Source organism: Parasteatoda tepidariorum, chromosome X1 (assembly GCF_043381705.1).
Source record: "Parasteatoda tepidariorum isolate YZ-2023 chromosome X1, CAS_Ptep_4.0, whole genome shotgun sequence".
Classification (NCBI taxonomy): Eukaryota; Metazoa; Arthropoda; class Arachnida; order Araneae; family Theridiidae; genus Parasteatoda; species Parasteatoda tepidariorum.
In genome coordinates, this window is record NC_092214.1 from 46,778,055 (window position 1) to 46,798,209 (window position 20,155).

At 27.2% G+C, this 20,155-nt stretch overlaps 1 protein-coding gene across 2 annotated transcripts in view; it reads right to left on the minus strand.

Moving 5' to 3' along the window:
• The window catches only part of LOC107448563 (uncharacterized), a 181,557-nt gene that overhangs the window by 4,620 nt on the left and 156,782 nt on the right, over nucleotides 1-20,155 (minus strand). For both annotated transcript variants that reach the window (XM_043048708.2, XM_043048709.2), the window contains exons 11-13: nucleotides 5,048-5,180; nucleotides 3,765-3,868; nucleotides 2,219-2,389 (exon numbers count right to left, since the gene is read on the minus strand). In XM_043048708.2, the coding sequence (XP_042904642.1) occupies nucleotides 2,219-2,389; nucleotides 3,765-3,868; nucleotides 5,048-5,180 (408 nt within the window). The remainder of the gene's footprint in view (nucleotides 1-2,218; nucleotides 2,390-3,764; nucleotides 3,869-5,047; nucleotides 5,181-20,155) is intronic.

The following is a 20,155-nucleotide window of genomic DNA, read 5'->3' on the forward strand; positions in this document are numbered from 1 at the left end:
AAAAACTATTATGATGTCAATTGTTCTATAAATAGTTCCAGTCAGTCTCGAAAAAAAATGCATGTGATGTTAGAATTTTAAATATAATTGCTTAAAATACAGCATGTTATTGAGAGGTTATCGATTATTAAATATTTTGAAAGATAATGTGCAAAACCACATTTGTTTAAATCCATTTTGAAAAGTTTCATGTGGAATTCTAAAGTTCCAACCAATTTCTCAAATGGAGGAAACCCCTATACATCAACCTAAAAACTTCAATATAATTTGCTTCCAATGTACAGTGCCCAAAAAAACGGACCACCCTGAATTACTTTTGATCTAAAGATCGGATCTTCACGTTTTAGGACTCAATCTTAACGTCGAGGGGATGACGTCAGATATGCTAATTGATAAATGCAGACGATATTTTAAGTTACGAAATCAGACACAAAAACGTACTTTTTTTTAAAGAAACTTACATTGTTTTCGTTTGATTCGGATTTTTGATTCTCAAAATATAGATGATAGCAGCAATCTGGGAAACATGGACTCCATAGTTTGGAAATGAGAGAACTCCAAAGTGTGAAACCCATAATGTTAATTTTGCTTTTTCATATTTTCCTATATATCGAGAGCAATTTAAGAGAATCGAAAAATTTTTACACGCCATTATAAATTTCGTTTATCCAAAAGTAATTCCATAAAAAAAACTATTTTTAGTAAATATTTGTTATTTTTCATAATTTTATTTCAAAATGGTTGAACAAACGAATTTTATAATTGCGAGCAAAAACTTTTTCAATTAGTTTAAGAAGTTTTAGAGATATAACGAAATGCACAAAAAGTAAAATTAGCATTAAGGGGTCTAAACTCAAGAGAGCTTTCCCGACCAAACTATTGAGACCTTATTTCCCATATTGCGGATACCCCCATATTCTGGGGGTTAGAAATCTGAATCCACTAAAAAAAGATATGCTTATTCCACATTGATATTGAACAACTTCGAACAATTGACATTGAATCCTAGAACGTGAAGTCTGACTATTAGATCAGAATTGTTCTTACTTTTTCTTTCTTGCGTACTGTACATGGAAAAAAACTACCCTATTGAACGGTAATGACATTTCTGATTAAAAAAAACATTATTCTTGTTAATAAAATCAAAATTTATGGTATTTAAACCATTCATTTGGAAATTTTTCTATTCGCATGACGGTTCACCAGAAATTCGGGTTTTCAAAATTATAGTTCCTATTACCACACATTTAATAAATAATATAAAATTGAAAAGTAAATTTTACCGAAAAAATAGTTTTTATGACATGCTCTAAGACTTCATGATACAATTACCAAATTTTACCACATTTAAAAATTTTTATTACATACTGCAAAATCGTATTTTATTCTTAATTTTAAAATCATAAACATTACCAAATCATTTCGTTAAAATTATTTAGCTCTATTGTGCCACTATATGGCCAGAAACAAGACAAATTTTATGACATTTTGATGGATTTTTTAGAATTTTTCTATCAAATTATCCAGTCAATGATTATATTGAATCTACACTACTATATTTTCATATATTCTTGTTGTATGTAATCACTCAATGTATTGATATCTTTTTAGGTATTGATTTTAAATATATTTTTATGTCTTTATTCATAAAGTAATGTCATACACTGTCATACAATTTTACTGCATTCCCCTTCAGTTCTTCAATTCTTAAAGTTAAACAAAAGCTAACAACACTTTTGAATTATGGTCATTGAAATTTTAATTATGTAAGTATCAAACTTAAGAACACGTATTTTATAATGAAATTACGAATTCTATCAGCGAAACATTATTTTAACATTTCATATAAATAAGTTACTGGCATGTATAAGATCAGAGCTTAATGTCAATCATAATATCAAATCAATCATTTTTATGTATCTACTTTAATGCATCTATATCTTCATGATGATTTTTAAACGGTATTTCTATGCACTTATACCATGCATTTTCCATAAATGCTATATTATTTCTCTCACATACTATATTGTACGTAGAATCATAATGTAACTGTATTGCAGTCTTTCCTTTTAAATAAAAGTTCTGGCCACAGCTGTTAAGTGGTAGGATTCGAAAAGATCAAGTACAGGATATACAGATATTGGTGTTTTTATTATGCATGGAGTTTCATATCCATGTATTGTTTGTTTCATTGTTTGATGTAACAAAGAATACTTACTCCAGAATCAGCCGAAACAGATAGCTTAAATGATCCATCCTGGACAGACTTTTTTAATTTGGCAGCTGCATCAGCAAGAGACATTTCCTTCTTTGTGACATTTGGTTTCAATGAAGTTGGAGCTTCTAAGAGTTTGAATTCAACAAACAAAAACTGTTTGTTAAACACAGTCTACAAATAGACAAATATTTTAGGAACAGTAAAACATTATGAAAGAGTAGTGAAAAATACTTTTTTACTTACTAGCATGATGGACAAAAATAAATAATTATTGTACAAAATTTCAAATAACGAAATGCTAAAATATGACCCTTATATAATTTCGTGCAAAAAAGTTAGTTATGAATAAGAATTTGCAAAAAAAAAGAAACTTTGTTTACTTTACACTTTCAGCTAATGAAAAAGTAAAATTTCATTCCGAAATCAACTTTTAACTGTATCAGTTTAATATCAGTAGTAAATACAAAGCATTATTATTAGAAATATTTAAATAAAATATGAATATAATATTCCTTACGGATATTTAAAAAATATGCAAGATTGCAAATCATCAATCATTATTTACAATCAATTGGGAAAAAATATTATGATGAAAAATTTCAGAAAATTTTTACATATTTTGAGATATATTCTCTAATTAATTAATGAGGCTGATTATTTGCCGTGACATATTTATAGGGAAGGGGGTGGAGACACATTCTTGAAACGTTTGAAAAATTGCATGCTTTCTTTTGAAATATTTGTAATTTTGCGTAATTTAATAAGTTAATAAAATAATTATAAAATGATTTCTGAAATTTTTTTAAACATTTTTGGTGTAGCTGAAAATTTTATTTTCAAAAACAAACTAATCATTTATTTTGTATAAAAATATTCATATTTTTAATGTTTTTAATCTTTAAAATATGGATATTTATATCAAATATTAATATGGTTTTAAATTTTATTTTCTGTTACATATTAAAAAAAGTTTTAAATCTTTAAAGTTGAACTTGTTTGTTTTTCTTATAGCGAAATCCAAAGCAATGTTTCAAGATTCAGTAAAAAATTTAAATAATACTTCAAAAATGCAGACATTGACCATTTTACGAAGTTTTATTTTTTATATTTTATAAGTCATATTGTTCTATCGTTGAAAACAAGTTGAAAGTATTCAGATATAAAATATATAGAGAGATATATGATCAAAATATAAAATATATAGACATAAATGATCAAGATGTAAAATTTAAAATTGTTTTGATCACTAAAGCTAAGATAATAAATGCATTAATCAAAACAGTTAAAAAAAGAAGCTAATATTAACTTATATTTTAGGCAATGTTTTCTCACACAGATTTATTTAAACTTTCTTAAGTATTTATATATTATGTTTCTTGTATTTAACAAACCATCTAACATGGGATAATATGTGTTTTCATAAGTTTATATATGCCCATGCTTACGTATATTACGCAGATTCATTTATTTAAATAATGCGTTCAACAAAGCAGAGATAAACTAATTAGTCTTATTAAATGAGCTAAAATAACATTTGTTGTTATACCTCTGAGACAAATATTCTTTGTTTACTGAGACCAGTGGCTTCCTTCAAAGCTAAGTGGGCAGCTAACTTCAAAATTTTTTCAGACCCTCTTAAAGCATTATTGGCTGTAAATAAATAAATATGCGGTTATGTCCATGCAGTTATGTTTTGATATAATCTATGCGGTTATGTTTTGAGTACTGGCAAAATTAAATAATTTACATCAGTTTTCATTTCATTACTTTTTTAAATATTGTTGGGAGCTAGAAATCTGAAACTTACATATTAACCTATTTGCTTGGGAGCAATTCTTAGTGATTTTTTCATAATAAGCCAAACAATAGTATTCGATTGTTTTGTAAAAACATGGATATTATTACTCGTGAGAAACTAACATAAGTTCACCTTGTTAACTCTGGTATTTTAATGTCTAGAAATTATTGTTCTACTCATGCGCACTAAATTATGGAAAGTCTTGAATAATTTTATGTCATGTAGGCTAAATCCAAGCATTTTGCACATAGAGAAACAAACCTGTTCCGTAAAAAAATAATGAATGTATAATTAATACAGTACAATTAAATTTATAACCTATTGTTTTATGTTTTGATACTTGCTAACTGCATTTCTGTAACTTAATTTTCTCAACTGTACATATGCAACGTATTCTTTATATGTTTCTGTATAATAAAAGTACATTCCTAATCCAGGCATATAGGTTAATACGGTTGAGATTCAGGCCCTAATTTTGCCCGATGCCACTACGTAATTTTTTGCATTCTTCCTGCTTAATAGTACACAGAGAAACAAAATTTGAGAAAAATTAACGTTTTGTATGGTATTGACATTTATGGTAAAAGAACTTAATTCTGGTTAGTAAAACCAAAATACATCTAAGCCATTCATTTGGTAATTGTTTCTTTCATAAGGTACCGGTTTAACATTCCGGTTTTCAAAATTTTATACAATTTTTATTAACATATATTTCGTAAAAAATACAAAACTGAAAAGTAAATTTAACCGAATAAATGGTTTTTACACCTTGCTCTAATGTATCATGACAAAATTATCACATTTTACCTCAAGTTTTATCACATATTATAAAACCATATTCTATTGTTAATTTTACCAAAATCATTACTAAAGCACTTCGGTAAAAATTAAAGAGAACTTTGGTGTTTCCATTGAGCCCTAAACACAAAATTTTAACATATAACGAAACATACTGACGTTACATGAGGTATGTTTGACCATGCTTTTTTTCTCAATTTACATTACTAAAATATCTGACGGAACATATTTACCTGGGAAAGTTATAACGTATGCTTTGGAAAGGTTTTCATCGTAGCAGTTTGTAATATCAAACACATCGGCAGTTGGCTCTTGTGTTTCAAAGTTGTATATATTCAACTCAATTCGATCACGTCTCTTAGAGCCCTATAAGAAAACAAAAACTTATTTTGTAGAAACCAATAAAACTACAATGCAAGTCAAGAGCAATGAAAAATGAAAGTATAACTCTAAATAATTAATTAATAATTTATCTATTAACCATTTATCTATTAACCATAACTTTCTAACCATTTAAATAAAACTGCCAGGGGAAAGCTTACATTATTGGTTATACATACGGAAGGTAAACAAAAAAGAATATTGACATAATATTTTATTTTTTGCAAATTACGTTTTAGGATTCAATCTTAATGGTTAGAAAGGGTGACCTTAAGTATGCTAATTAATTAGTAAGAAGATATTTGAAGCCGTGAAATCAGGCACAAGAACTTACTTTCTCTGAATAAGCATAACTGTTATCAACGGATTCAGATTTCTGACCCCCAAAATATAGGGAATTGGTGCAATCTGGGAAATATGGTCTCCATAGTTTAGTCAGGAGAGTGATACAAATTTTGGACCCCTTAATTTTAATTTTGATTTTTCGTATTTCACCATATCTCTAGAACTTTTTATGTGGATTGAATTATAATTGTTTGCAAAATTTTTCAATTCACTTAAAAAGTTCCTGAAATATGGCGAAATAAGCAAAAAGTAATATTAACTTTAAAGGCTCCAAACTTTAGATCGCTCTCCTAACCAAACAATGGAGACCATATTTCTCAGATTGCTGCTACTTCTTATATTTTGGGGATCAAGAATCCGAATCCGTCGAAAAAAAAGGTGTGTTTATTCAAAGAAAGTACGTTTTTGCGCCTGATTTCGTGCCTTAAAAATACCGTTAGCTCTTATTAATTAGAATATTTGAGGTTACCCCCTCGAAGTTGAGTCCCAAAAAGTGAAGATCTGATAGTTAGATCAAAAGTTATTCAGTGTGGTCCTTTTTTTTTCCTCCTTAATTAAATTATCTTCTCAAATACTTTCCATTAACCCAATTTTACCTTAACCAGCTTAGGGGTAAATTGGAATGAATAAACGAAAAAATAAAGTACCATTTAAAACAGATCTCATTGACGCATTTCTATCACAACAGACAGAAATCAGAGAGAACAGAAACTTAATAAAACTTGAAGTAGTTAAAATTAATGGTATGCTTAAAAATATAACAACACGCATGCAAATTTTCAACGATCAAGAACTTCTGAAAGTTCCTGAAGTATTTTTATTGCTCCCCGAAATGTAAAAATATTTTTACGAACCATAATTAAAAGCTTTCAGTTATGTTTTCAAAAGAGGATATTAACTTTGCAAATACTTTAATGCTGTGGCATTGAAAAAATATCTCGCTGCTATTTTTTATTAAACAGAAACATTTATTACTGTACAGAAAAGCGCATAATGAAATTATAATCGCATTTTGAAAAATTTCGTACTTTAAGGAATTTTACTTAATTAAGCAAAAGGCTGTTAATATGACCGATGAATAACCTATACGTTATTTTTACACAAATCCCCATAGTTGATCGAGAAGAATGACATTTTGCAAACTCCACAACCTTTCACTTAAAGTCCTGAGTGCAAAAAGCGGTTTACCTATAGTCTTTCATTGATGAAAATACCCCAAAGAAGATAATTAGATATTACTCTTTAACGAAGCAACCGTTGAGTCTCTTAAAATAATTCGATCATTTCAGGCTTCATGTAATTCTCCTTTCATTTTTTTTATTTTGTTTTTATACTGCTGACTGAGTTCTCTTTTTGCATTGACGGGAGTATTTTCAATGAAATAGATGACTAAAAGGGAAAGAATAAAATCGAATAATTCTTTTAAGAACAAGAAGTATTCTTTTTACCTTTTTTTTTACAGCTGACGTGGAAAACTGAATTCATTAATCTTTGGTTAAATCAAAAATTTTGTTTTTAAATGACTTAGCAGCCATTTGAAATAAAGAACTAAGAAATAATATTTTTACGCTTTCTGTGCTTTCAAAAACCTAATACTGTCTACGAATATTCTTTCAATAAGAAATATTACATTGTTTCACGCTAGACAGTATCTTTAGAAGAAGTGACAAATTGAATTTCCTTTGACTCTTTGCTTAAATTTTAATGTTTAAAGAAGAAGAAAAAATAAGTTTAAATAATTTTGCCTTGATTTTATGGTCAATGATTTTAATTTATTTGCTCAAAAAAGTTTCTTAAAGAAATGAGTGACTTAGCATTTTTTTTTACTAATTTATTGCAAACGAACTATAAGAAAGGTAGCTTCATATTTGAAAAATAAAATTGCTACCCTAATCCATAATATTGTATTTCCTAATCCATAAGTTCTTTCAACCCCTACAAGTAATTTTATTAAACCATACAAGGAGCAACAAATTAACTTTCAAGTTGATATGATGAACCTGATGTTAATATAAATTTTCTACAAACTTGCTAAGTTTGCTGCAGACTTTCTCAATATTGCATTTCAACAAGCGTCATTATTATTTTCTTTAATTTGTATTTCACTGTTTCGTGCTTTTTCGATCTTCATGTAGAAAATATTACCCATTTTATAATAAAATAGATCATTTTTATTTTGAAAAGATATATAAATAACAATAACAGATTTTAAAACTGAGGTGATTGTATTTCGACCTAAAGTATTTTATTTCGATATTTTATGTTTTCTTCCAAAATATTTAAGCCATTTCTTCTTGATTTTAATAAATTCTCAGTTCGATGATTTTTACTTAGTTTTATGATTACAGAAGTTATATGATTTGTTTTCTTATGAAATCATGAAACAAAGTTATGCATATTTACATTTCAGTTTAATTAATTTATTATTGAATTGAATATTAATAGATTTGATGAATCTTAAACTGAATGAGTGAAGAGGTGAAGAGCACATAAAAGCACAATAAAGCGCAATCTCTTCTTTAATTATTCTTCAAAAAGCACTTTCAAAATCATTTTCTTTGCACCTCTAAATAAAATGGTACTCTCTTATTTCAAATTATTTCCTTATTATATTGTACAATTTATATATTTAGTATTAGATAATCCATGAAATGCCAATATCATAATAATTACGAAACTTTTTTGTCTCAGAAGAATAAGGATGGGAATTAAAATCTTTTCTAGAACAAATAATAGATAATAATATTGAAAAATCATTAAAAATTGACTGGAAAAATTGGCAAATTAAGTAATGCAAAAATTTGCTTCTGCAGTTCCTTCCCGAATAAGCTGTATATCTTAGCATATGTTTCATAAGTAGGATCTGTTTTTGAAGTTTACTTTTTTTTAACATTAGTTTACAACATGAAGTTTACTTTTTTTTGAAGTTTACTTTTTTTTATCGTGTAAAGAATAAATTAGAATTAGTCTCAACAGATGTGACAATTAAGACTGAAATTAGAAGTGACATTAATTTTGTGAACCTTTAGTTAATGAAGAGATAGTTAAAAATAACTAATGGAAATGAGAAGCATTTTAATATTGATCTCAACATGCATAATTATTTGAAGCAAAAAGTTTGAAGTATATTTTAAAAACATCTTCGTCATAGACATTTATAGTCTTCAATTTAGAGAATTCATTAAAGAACTAATAAGAAGTAGCGCAACTAATTATATTATTTCTTTCAATTTGAAATTTTAATATTCTCGTTCAAACATGTTTTTATTGTTTTATCTGTAACTAAAAACTAAGACGATACAATGCAAAAATATTCAGTTATATTACGGAAAATTTCTGTCAGCAAAGTCGCTAGAGAGCAAAGCCGCCGCATGCAAAGGAAATATCACGTTGACATAAATTTCCTGGAGAAAAACGCAACAGAAAATATCTGTAGGAAATCAAATATTTTAGGTCTGTCAGGTTACTGTCCTGAGGGTACGCGAAGAAAATTGGCATGGAGATAGTTGTATACCCTATGGCTTGCACAGTTAAAAAGAATTTCAAAATTTTAATTTTTTTTTTAATTATTGCATTTTGTGCGTGATTTGTAAGGAATTGAAAACCATTTCGGTTACATTTTTGCCATTGTTAAGTTCAGAAACCCTGAAGTGGTATTTAAGCCCAGTACCGTCAACTCCTAGACCACCATATAGACCGGTTGGCAATGATTTCATTGTATCAAATTATGTGTTTCCACTTTGATATCAAAGTTTTCCACATTCATAACTGAAAAAATAAGTACCAAACAGACGCAATCCACATCAATAGTAACAGGTTTTATTAGTTAACAGATAAAATATCTCTTTGAATAGATTACGATTTAATTTCACAGAAAATTTTCGTACTGTTAGAGAACAGAAATTTTCTATAGGAAATTTACTGAATTATTATATTTATTAGTATAAATTTTTTACAGTGTTGTATGATTCTTGTAAATATCTGTTTGCTAAGAAACATACTTTAAAAGAATTAGCCACGATATTTAGCGAAATCGATAGTGAGAAACATCCGTGCACCTGAGAAACCATCCTATATATAACCTTTAAGGAGAATATACGAGTTCAAATAGATAAATAAATAAAAAAAACTCCCTAGCGTGGAGGATTATTTCCTTTTAAATCTACTCGGGATATACCGCTGCTTTTGAAAGCTCTTGACCATCTCTTCTGACGTCATAGTTTCATATCTCACACAACAACCTGTCACTATCAGGTGTTTCATACACACTTTACTGAATGTTTGGAAAGGAAGATATTTTGAAACAAAAATAAACTGAAATCGTAACAAAATAAATGGTTTATGAATTGCCAACATTATTTTATCTAGTTCGATTTTTGTATCTCCTTTTGAAAACCTTCAATTTTTTTTTGTTTGTAGAAGTAAAATGAAGCAACAAATGCTTAAAACTTTATTGCTTCTTTTAGTCTTTATAAACGATAACTGTTATTACAATATATATATTTTGCTTAATTCGATTGAATAGCAATGCAAGTACTCAGATTAAATTATTATAAAATAATTTTCAGTTAGAAAGTAAAACTTTGTCTTTAAAAAGTTTCATTAATTAGAGGTTGACGAGAAAAATGTTAGAGTGTGCAAAATAACGCCGACAGTGCTATACAATAGCAATAATCGTATAAACATAGGTTTCGTTCAAAAATGTATTGTTTACACATCAAAATTTGATGAAAAATACGCTAATAAATCTATTACACTATGCTTATTAATATGAAAAGATGCGATACATATTGATGTTTGAATGCAAACATTTATGAAATTGGAAATCATTTTAAAAAAATGAATACACCTTTTTCATGAATATTTGAATATTGCATCGATGAAATAAACTTTAAATAAATAGTAAAAAGGTTTTACGATTTAAAGTTAATATCCACAGAAGTCCAAGTTCTTTTATTTTAATATTTCTTTAGCTACATATTACTACTGATACAAGGAAGCCCAATTCCACAATGCACTATTTTAAACATGCCACACCTCAAATTTTAAAAAAAAATTATGCTTGTCAAGATTTTCTTTTTAATTTCAGTTCGATTATGTATAGCTTCTCTTAAAAAATGACTTAATTCAATTATAAAAATTGAATAACTTTTCACATCTGAGTATTTTGAAAATTATTTAGAATTATAAGGTCGGTGTTTAGACGAAAATTATTTCTGAAATTTTCATCTCTGATTTATATAAAAATGCAATATGATTAATAAATTAAATAAAACGTAGTATGATTTCATAAAGTATTTTAATAACACATATGGATACATAATATACCCATACTTGGACTAAGATGAGATTTTGCGTACATTTTAAACTAAACCTGAAATTTAATGTTCATATTTGATCAAAATTTAATGCTATTTTTAGAAGTACTGCATAATTACAAAAATCTAGCAACTAAGTATTTTGAGCTCTAAAATCACATTATCAAAGATATGACTTTGCAGGTTTTCCATAGCTTAGCCATAAAATTTGTCAGCAAATCAAAACACGCAAGGAAAAAAACTTGTTTAAATTCCCAAACTATACGGTAATGACATTTGTGATTAAAAAAAACACAATTCTGATTAATGAAACCCAAGTATACGGTGTTTTAACCATTCATTTGATAATTTTTCTGTTTATACGATAAAGGTTAGCTGGAAATTTTGATTCCCAAAATTACAGTTCCTATTACCAAACATTAAGCAAAAATACAAAATTAGAAATTAATATAAATTTAATATAGTATAACTTAATGAATGACTTTTATGACCTGCTTTAAAGTATCCTGATAAAATTTCCAAAATTCACCACATTTGCCGAATTTTATCAAATATTATAAAACCATATTTTATAGTTAATTTTACCGAAATCCATTACTAAAGAGATTTGATAAAATCCACCAAGATTTTTCATGTTTCCGTAGATACAGATAAGCGTATTAGCACATTCTGGTAGTTTTTCTCATACTTTTTTCTCAGTGTACTTTTCTTTTCAAATGTATTCTAAAAGTTCTCTGCAGTGAATAAAAAAAACGTCTTGAAAATTATGTAAAAAAGTACCACCACTCAGAATGTCAGTATTAAATTCATATTTACCATGAAATTTTAAGATTTAATTTTTACAGTAATATTTAGTGAATTACAGTGATTCAGTAATTATTCATGTATACCAGATTCTCTTGTTCCATAAAACTTTACTTTAATTTTAGTGGCACTCTGATTGCCGGTATTTTAAAGAGTAATTTTCAAGAATTTTTTTACCGTGATTGCTCAATTAAGATAATTCTCTTAAATTAATACAATGAGGAAACAAAAACAATCGACATTTCCAAACAGCAAAGAAGCTACACAAACTGTTTCTTCCGAAGAATAGACAAAATAAACTTAGCAGTAACCAGACTAAACAGAAATCTCCTACTCCCTACTCAACCTTCTCTTCAAGAGAAATCAATGCTTTCCATTAAGGAATAGACCTATGAAGGTATCCTTTTCTCACTCCCAAAGATCCCAATAAGCAGTTCGAAATGCCATTTCTTTCTCACTCTTACAGATGATCATTATTTTCTCATAAAGACCCTCTTCACTTTCCTTATCCTCACGTTCCCAACTTCCAAGTATACGATGACCCACAGATAAATATTAATTACAAGAAAGGAATAACGGATCAATTTTTAGATCACTTTCTCACGACATACACGTCCACTTCTTACCCTTAGATATGAGACAGACAAAAAAAGAACACTTTATTACCTTTACCCAACCTCATTATTGGTTATGGGCGAAAGGCTCTTTTAGATGGTTTTAGTTAATATCCAGCTAAAAGGGTTTTCTCCATTAAAAACTTTGTTTTTGTCTGAATTTTTAATGAGAGACTTTTACGCTTTTTTAATGTCTATTAGAATTAAGAATGGTGTGGCAACTAATAAGTCTTCGTAGAAGTGTACTCTGTAGGGCGAAATTAGAAGAATTTTACGACTGGCAAGTGGCCAGATGTAGTATTTATAAGAGTGGCTACTTTTTCAAAAAAATTAAAGTTTTCAACTATGAAATAAACTTAACATTAATAATGTAAGGTACTTCTTTTTAACCAAATCACTAGGTAAATTTCTAGAACTAAGAAAATATTTAGATACAAGCGTTAAATGAAGTAAGTTCTTAGAATATAATTAAATTTTCATCGTAATTCCATATTTATTAAAAAATAATAAACAAATTGCATGGAGGGCATATTTGACGAAACAATTGACGATTGAGTGGCGCAGGCAATTTTTTAATCTCCACTTGTTACATTTAGTCGCCATGTGCCCGGTGGTGACAATTAATTTTCTCCTGTGCTGTTAGAATTTTCGTTCCAAAATTAGGGGTAAAATAACCAGCAGTAGTCTGTCCATCAGATTAATCGTGAAGTTTGCGATAAAGAACACTTTTTTACCTCTACGGTTTTTAAAGCGTTTACAACTAGCACAGTTTCAAAATGGTAAAAAAACTACTTAACTGAACATTAGAGCTAGGTTTGGACATTTGAGATATGATATGGTTTAGTTGTGTTTTATGAATAGTAAATATTCTGGTATCTACGTTAGGACTCGAACTTACGTTCTGTTGTCCATGAGATTGACAGATTAGCCCTCTCGGTTTTAATATGTACTCTGCTGCAAGGGACTAAGAAACTTCATTAGGTAAACCAAGTTAGTGCGATAAAATTCGTTTTTTTTTTTTTTTTTTTTTTTTTTTTTTNAGAAATGTGCTTCTTTTTTTTTTTTTTTTTTTTTTTTTTAACAGTATTAGGTTAAAGCAGTAAATAAACGATTTTTCTCACAGTTTGATTACCATCTTATTTATGGATATTTAACTGTTATGTTTGAATATAGTAAAATAGCAATTAAATAAATTGTTATTTAACCATTTTTCCCAGAAATTTCTGACAGTTATATACTATGTAATATTGAAAGCAGTTGGATGGATAAAATGAGACTGGTAATAGATTTAAAAAAAGTATTATAAAAATAACATGTTATATTAGTGAATGAAATAGAAGCAATTTTGGTTGTTAATTGGAATCATAATATGTTACGTAGAATGGAAAAATAATGAATGAAATCATTGTAGTCATTGATTAGTTTATCTCCATACTTAGTGTCAACTATCTAGAGATAACAGTCAGACACGTGGGAATGAGTGATGTAATCTCACAAGATTTTCTCGCAGCCAGATCGTTGGGATAAACGTGCCAGGAAATACATTTCATAAGTTTAGAATCTTATAATCTGGGAAGTTAGGTAAACTGTTCATTAACTGGGTCTTGATGCTTTAAATTAACACAAGATTTAAAAGTTGATTAGTTATGCGTTAACCTTGATTAAATATGGCGCATCAATCACATAGTATAGTACATGTCCAGCATAATATTGTCTACGTAGAATTTAAATTTGACCCTTATATTTAAAGATAATGAATTTCGAATTGAGGGATTGAAATGACTTGACTTTTCGATTGAACCAACAAAAATTTACATACAATTATTACACATTTATAATTCAATGAACAAACATCTTTAAAAATATCTTGATATTTATAATCTTCTTGAAGAGTCTAGGAAAATGAATAAGATTTATTGTTTAAATAAAATTTTGAGAACTTCATCAAACATCATTAAGAAAAAAGAGAAAAAAAATTATGCTCAAAACTACCAGAATATGGTAAAATTTACCATCTTTCTTGCTCTTTGAGAGCACCAAAGAGCTCGGTACCTCTTACTGAAGCGATTTGATAAAATTAATAATTTATCAAATTAATAATTTTGATAAAATTAACAATAAAATATGGTTTCGTTTTATAATGTGTGCTAAAGTTTGGTAAATGAGGTAATAGGTTATTTATCATGATTCCTTACAGCATGGCTAAAAGAACATTTATTCTGTTAAATTTACTTTTCTGCTTTGTATTTTCTTACTAGATGTGTGGTAATAAGAACTATAATTTTTAAAACCAGAATTTTTGGTCAACCATTATCACATGAACGAAAAAATTACCAAATGAAGGGTTTAAATACTGTATATTTTGATTTCATCAACGAGAATTATATATTTTTTTTACTAGAAATGCCATTATCATAATTTTACAATTTTTTTTCCTGTTGAGTATGAATAATATGCAATACTTATATATAAAATGAAACCTATTTTGTTCATTTTGTTTTGAATCCATAATAAATTATGTTAAATGAAAAATGATGAATGAAATCTGAGAATAGAATGACATTTTTTCTTGGTTTCATAGTCAAAGAAGTACTAGTAAAAAATTTTTCATTTTGTCAGAGAAATTATACATATATATTTAAACGAAAACTTATATTTTTCTGAGGATATTGAAATAATTTAAATCGAAGATTTGATATAAATAATATAATAAACATTATTGATATATAGAAAAGTTATGCGTATTATTTGAAAGGTTGCTTAGAAGAAAACATATAGCACAGAAAAAGCTAGTTTCTAAATCTTGTTTTTCCACTTGTCTAGTCGTAAAAATTTCTTTCGCTTGACAATAAAAGTAGCTAAAACGGAATTTATTTTTATTACTTATGCTTGCCGATTTCTTTCGTGATTGGTTTTTTTCCCATGCGCAATAAGTCCGTTAGCTGACAGATTAAGTGGAATATGTTACAACTTGCATTTTAGAAAAAGAAATAAATGCAAATCAAAAATAAAAAAGTAGCAAAGACAGCACTACTTCTTTATGGCTTCGTGAACTTATTCAAAACCACGTCGATATATCATCGTTTAAAGTAGAGACTGAATGCTTGAACGTGATTACATTTAAGAACATCGAATGGGAGCAACGCCGAAATTTTCATTAAAAAAATAAAACTTTTCAAGTCAATGAATCTTTTTTATGAAAAGTAGTGACGATTATCTTTATGAAACTTATTTTTCGGGATTTATTTTAAAGCATATTTGTATCTTTGCACATCCCAGGTAAGATTCCAGAAATGGTAAGTGCAAGACGTATTGAACTGTCACTAAAATCATATATTATGTTTTTAAGTTTAACTAAAATACTCGATTTAATGATAATGCATTTCCTTTCCCAATATTAATTGATATAGATTATTAAATAATAACCATTAATCATTTAATCACTTTAATAATCATTCTAAATGCAATTTTATGTAATTTGATATTTTAATTATGTGATCTGATATTTTAATTTGTTATTAAATTATTTTCTTATTATTTTTTACACATAACAATGTAAAGGCCACATAATTTGTATAAATTTATTGACTGGTGAATCTCAAAATTAAACTAATTCTTAAATACCTTACACTAATTTTTGATTTTTAATAAGGCACATTCGAAACACTTACAAAGAATATAACTAGGTTAATATAAACCTTAGAAAGAAAATACATCAGAGAATAAGAAAGAATATACGTGTTTCTATATTCTTTGGCACTAATATGCTAGCTATAAGCCCGCTGAGCTTAATATCCACATTGTCCTTAAATACATTTTACTGAAACTTGTGTCTAATATGTGTTGATAAAAGTAAAAAAAATTTGCTAAGATTAATTTTAGTTAACTAACATTAAAGTTCGAAAATACAGTTGTTAAAAAAATACCCACTACAAAATACTGGATAGCAAATTTAGTTTTTGATGCACATCCCTCTAATTTTAGCCGTTGATGTTGATACATGGGATTAAAACGTTAGGAAAAAGTTTAAAATTTTAATGTGTGCAAATATTACCTCACATGCCCAGTGAATTGAAACATGAAACTGAAAGGATTACCACAACAAGAAAATTTGTTGCATTAATTTGTTTTATTTTTTCTTTATATTTTTCTTCAAATATCCTTCAAATATGCATTTGTATCTTAAATTGTATTGCGTGTATATATATATATATATATATATATATTTTTTTTTTTTTTTTTTTTTTTTTTTTTTTTTTTTTTTTTTTTTTTTTTTTTTTTTTTTTTTTTTTTTTTTTTTTTNTTTATATATATATATATATATATATATATATATATACAATTTAAAATACAAATGCAATACGAATAAAAATAGAGGAGAAAAAGTATAAGATAGATAATTCCAAAATAATTAAACTTTCTACTTATATAAAGTTTTTTTAACATACCTTGTTAAATACTTTAAAAATCCAAAAACTAATATTATAAGAAAAGGAGTACATTAGTAAATAAATTCATTATTTCAAACTCTCTATATTTTATACTTTCCAAATGCGATGTGTATTGCTTTACGATCTGCAAATAGCTCCATAAAAATTTATGAAAACCACTTTAATTAATAATAAACGATATTTTTGAGAAAATAGGAATTTATTGAAGCAATATTGACTTATTTAATTTTAAGAAATATATTTATGCAAAAAGTACATTTACAATTAATTTTGAATAATAGTTGTCTTTTTAAAAATTTTATTTAATTTTAATCTGAAACGGTTAAAAAAAATATGTATCATAAATTTCAATTTCTTACAATAGATTTATGTCATTAATTCCAAAATTAAAATGAATTTCTTCTCTTAATGGACTTTAAACAATCAAATTCAGTTCGTCGATAATTATATTATACGAGGTAACCTTATAAAATATTCTTAAAGTGCACTAATCTGAAGGTCTTGAACTCATTAACTAAATAAGCAACAACCATTTTTAGTAATTATAAGTATCGTAGTGTTAACTGTATAAAGTTAACTTTTGCTCGCTTCTTTACTCTTTAACAACGCCTAGAGAGGTCTTCTTGACAGAAATGACTTGAGCTTAAAACTAATTGTTTAGCTGACGGTAGCTAGAGATCGATTTTCTATGGCTAACTGCCGCCTATCAGAAAGCCCTTAGCTTTGACAATTAATCAAAAGCTTTGATGAAAGCTGCTTCATATTAAAGAAAGCTCTCGAATGTGGGTGGAAAAAAAGTAAAATTAGCTCACTAGATAAAAAAGAACGATACTATTTCTTCGCTGTAGTTTGAAATATTTGCGTTATTGCAAGAAAATCATATTTGTCGACAACAAAAAGTTATATTGATAAAATAATGGATGTAAAAGAAACTAAGTTAATATTTCAGTTTTTATAAAATTAAAAAAGGAATCAAATTCGGGAAAAGAAAATGTTTCTACACTGTAAAAAAAGAATACTCAAATTGCCCGAAAATTTCTTTGTTTTTGACGAAACTATTCCCTGGTATATGCTCTTAACAAAACTTTTGTCAAAGAAATAATTATTAACGAAATATTTCACTATTTTATTTTTTAAAAAAAAAAAAAAAAACTTGTAGCACATAATGTATTCAACTTATCTAACAATCTCTTCATCGTGAGAGCCATATAAATAGATCAACGCCACTCAAACAACACAAGAAAAACTAAAAAAACAGAGAGATAAATTACACCCTTGGCAGAAGCGGGATTCGAACACAAGATCGTTCTGATACAAGACCTACTCCTTGACATTATACACACCGATTGGTTTTATCGTCACTTTATTTTGGACCATCTAGTCTTCATTCGAGTGTCGTCATTCTAGTTAACAATCTCGTTCAATGCACTCGGCATTTGAGGAAACATTTTCGTTATATGTATATGAGAGTTCGCGTATCGTCACAAATCACGTGATTACCTGACGAAATGATTCTCAAAATTAATGAAATACAGTTCAAATATTGAAACGGCAAGTGCGAGGGTTGTATTTATGAGAGTGTACTTCTCGCGTTTGTTAATAGTTTCCATGATTAAATAATTGTGTTAATTATGAATCTAAACTACATATATTACTTGAGTTTTGATATGTGGACTGGGTCAGCTCTCCATCTGTTAAAATTAACGACACCAAGTTAACTTTTCATTTGTTCAAACATCTGCTTTTAACATTTATTGCATTTTTACATTTTTTGATACTTTGTTGATGGAGTCATTTTTTCATCTGTTTTGCTATCTATACTTTGAATTCAAGTCACCCTTTCTATTCCTCATTGTAAATACTCATCTTCCCTTTGTTTTTCAAACTGGGAATTGTTTTTGTATTTTTAGTTGATCAATAAAATTGCTCCCCGGATACCCCCGACAGGGGTTAAGCGTTGCTGATATCCATTACTTGAAATTGTATGGATTTTACTTCGAATAAGTTATTATCTAAATTGTCGCTGAAATATATTGTTCTCAAAAAAGTTGTGAAAATTAATATAGGACAATTCAGAGATGGTATTCTTTAATAAGAGCGTTTCTACATTTTCAAAAGGCAAATATTAATTATTTATAAAGAATTAATTTTATTTTTCTATTTTCGTATGTAATACAGTTATTTTAAATTAATACCTCACTATTATTACTTATGGTTGACTGTCTTCGCAAAATAAGCATAACATATTTTCAATAACTTAAAAATAAAAATTGTATTTTCACTATTCTCTTTATGAATTCATTAAGACTTTTTCGAAATAATTACATTACAAATAAAGTTATCAATTTATTACGAAATTACCTCTTTTTGACTATTGATACATTTGCATATATATTAGAATCTTTTAATAATGTACTGTGATATGTTTGCTTTATAAGATATCCGTCATTAAATTCCTACCACCCACATATTTCAAATTCTGAAGCTAAAAATAAAAACGTCAGCCTATGAAAAACTAATAGCTATCTAACCAATTCAAAAATATTTGTAATCATTTTATGATTTCTAATCGCAAAGAAAAATTTTAATATCTTATAGAAAGGGCGTGTACTGTTGGAGCTGAGGATCTTGCGATTGCATTTTCTTATCCATTAACTGAATTTTTATTTCCAAAACTAGTATATTTTACTAGGAAATTATTCTTACAATTTCTGAAAAATTATGAGAATTTCTCTTTAAGCAAAAAGTTTATGGATATTATTTTTTCTAGAATAAAGTTAATTTTAATAAAAGCCCGAATTAGAATTTTCTTCTTTCATAGCCTAGTATTTTTTAGCTTTGTATTCCCAGCTTTATATCTTTTGTTTGATACTTTATATGCTAACGTTTTTTAATTTATTTAATATATTTTTCACGTTTCCCTGAACATATATTTTAATCTATTTTTGACAACAAAGTTATAAAATAAAAGCTAAAAATTTTTTAAAAAGAATTGTTTATCCAGTGCTTTGCCTGGTGGCTGGAACAAATAGTGCAATAATAAACATTCTCCTTTATATTAACTTTTAACATAAGAAAAAAAACTAAGTCACATTTGTTTTAAACTCAAATATTTTATGAAATACTGCATTACATAATATTTATTTTTTTTAAATAAAGACAAAACCTTAAAAACAAAATGTTGCAAAATATTCGTATCAAAAATTTTCTAAACAGCAAACATTTTTTTTTAAACACAATCTCTCAATATTTTATTTAAACTAATAAATAATTCACTTTTAAGAATTCCAACTTTAAAAAAATTTGATAAAGATTTGTTTTTACTTTACAATAAAAACTCAACAAAGGTTCTTAAGATATAAAATAACTGAACCATTAAAACACGTCCCTTTATTTACATTTCGATGAAAAATGTTTTGCTGAAAAGT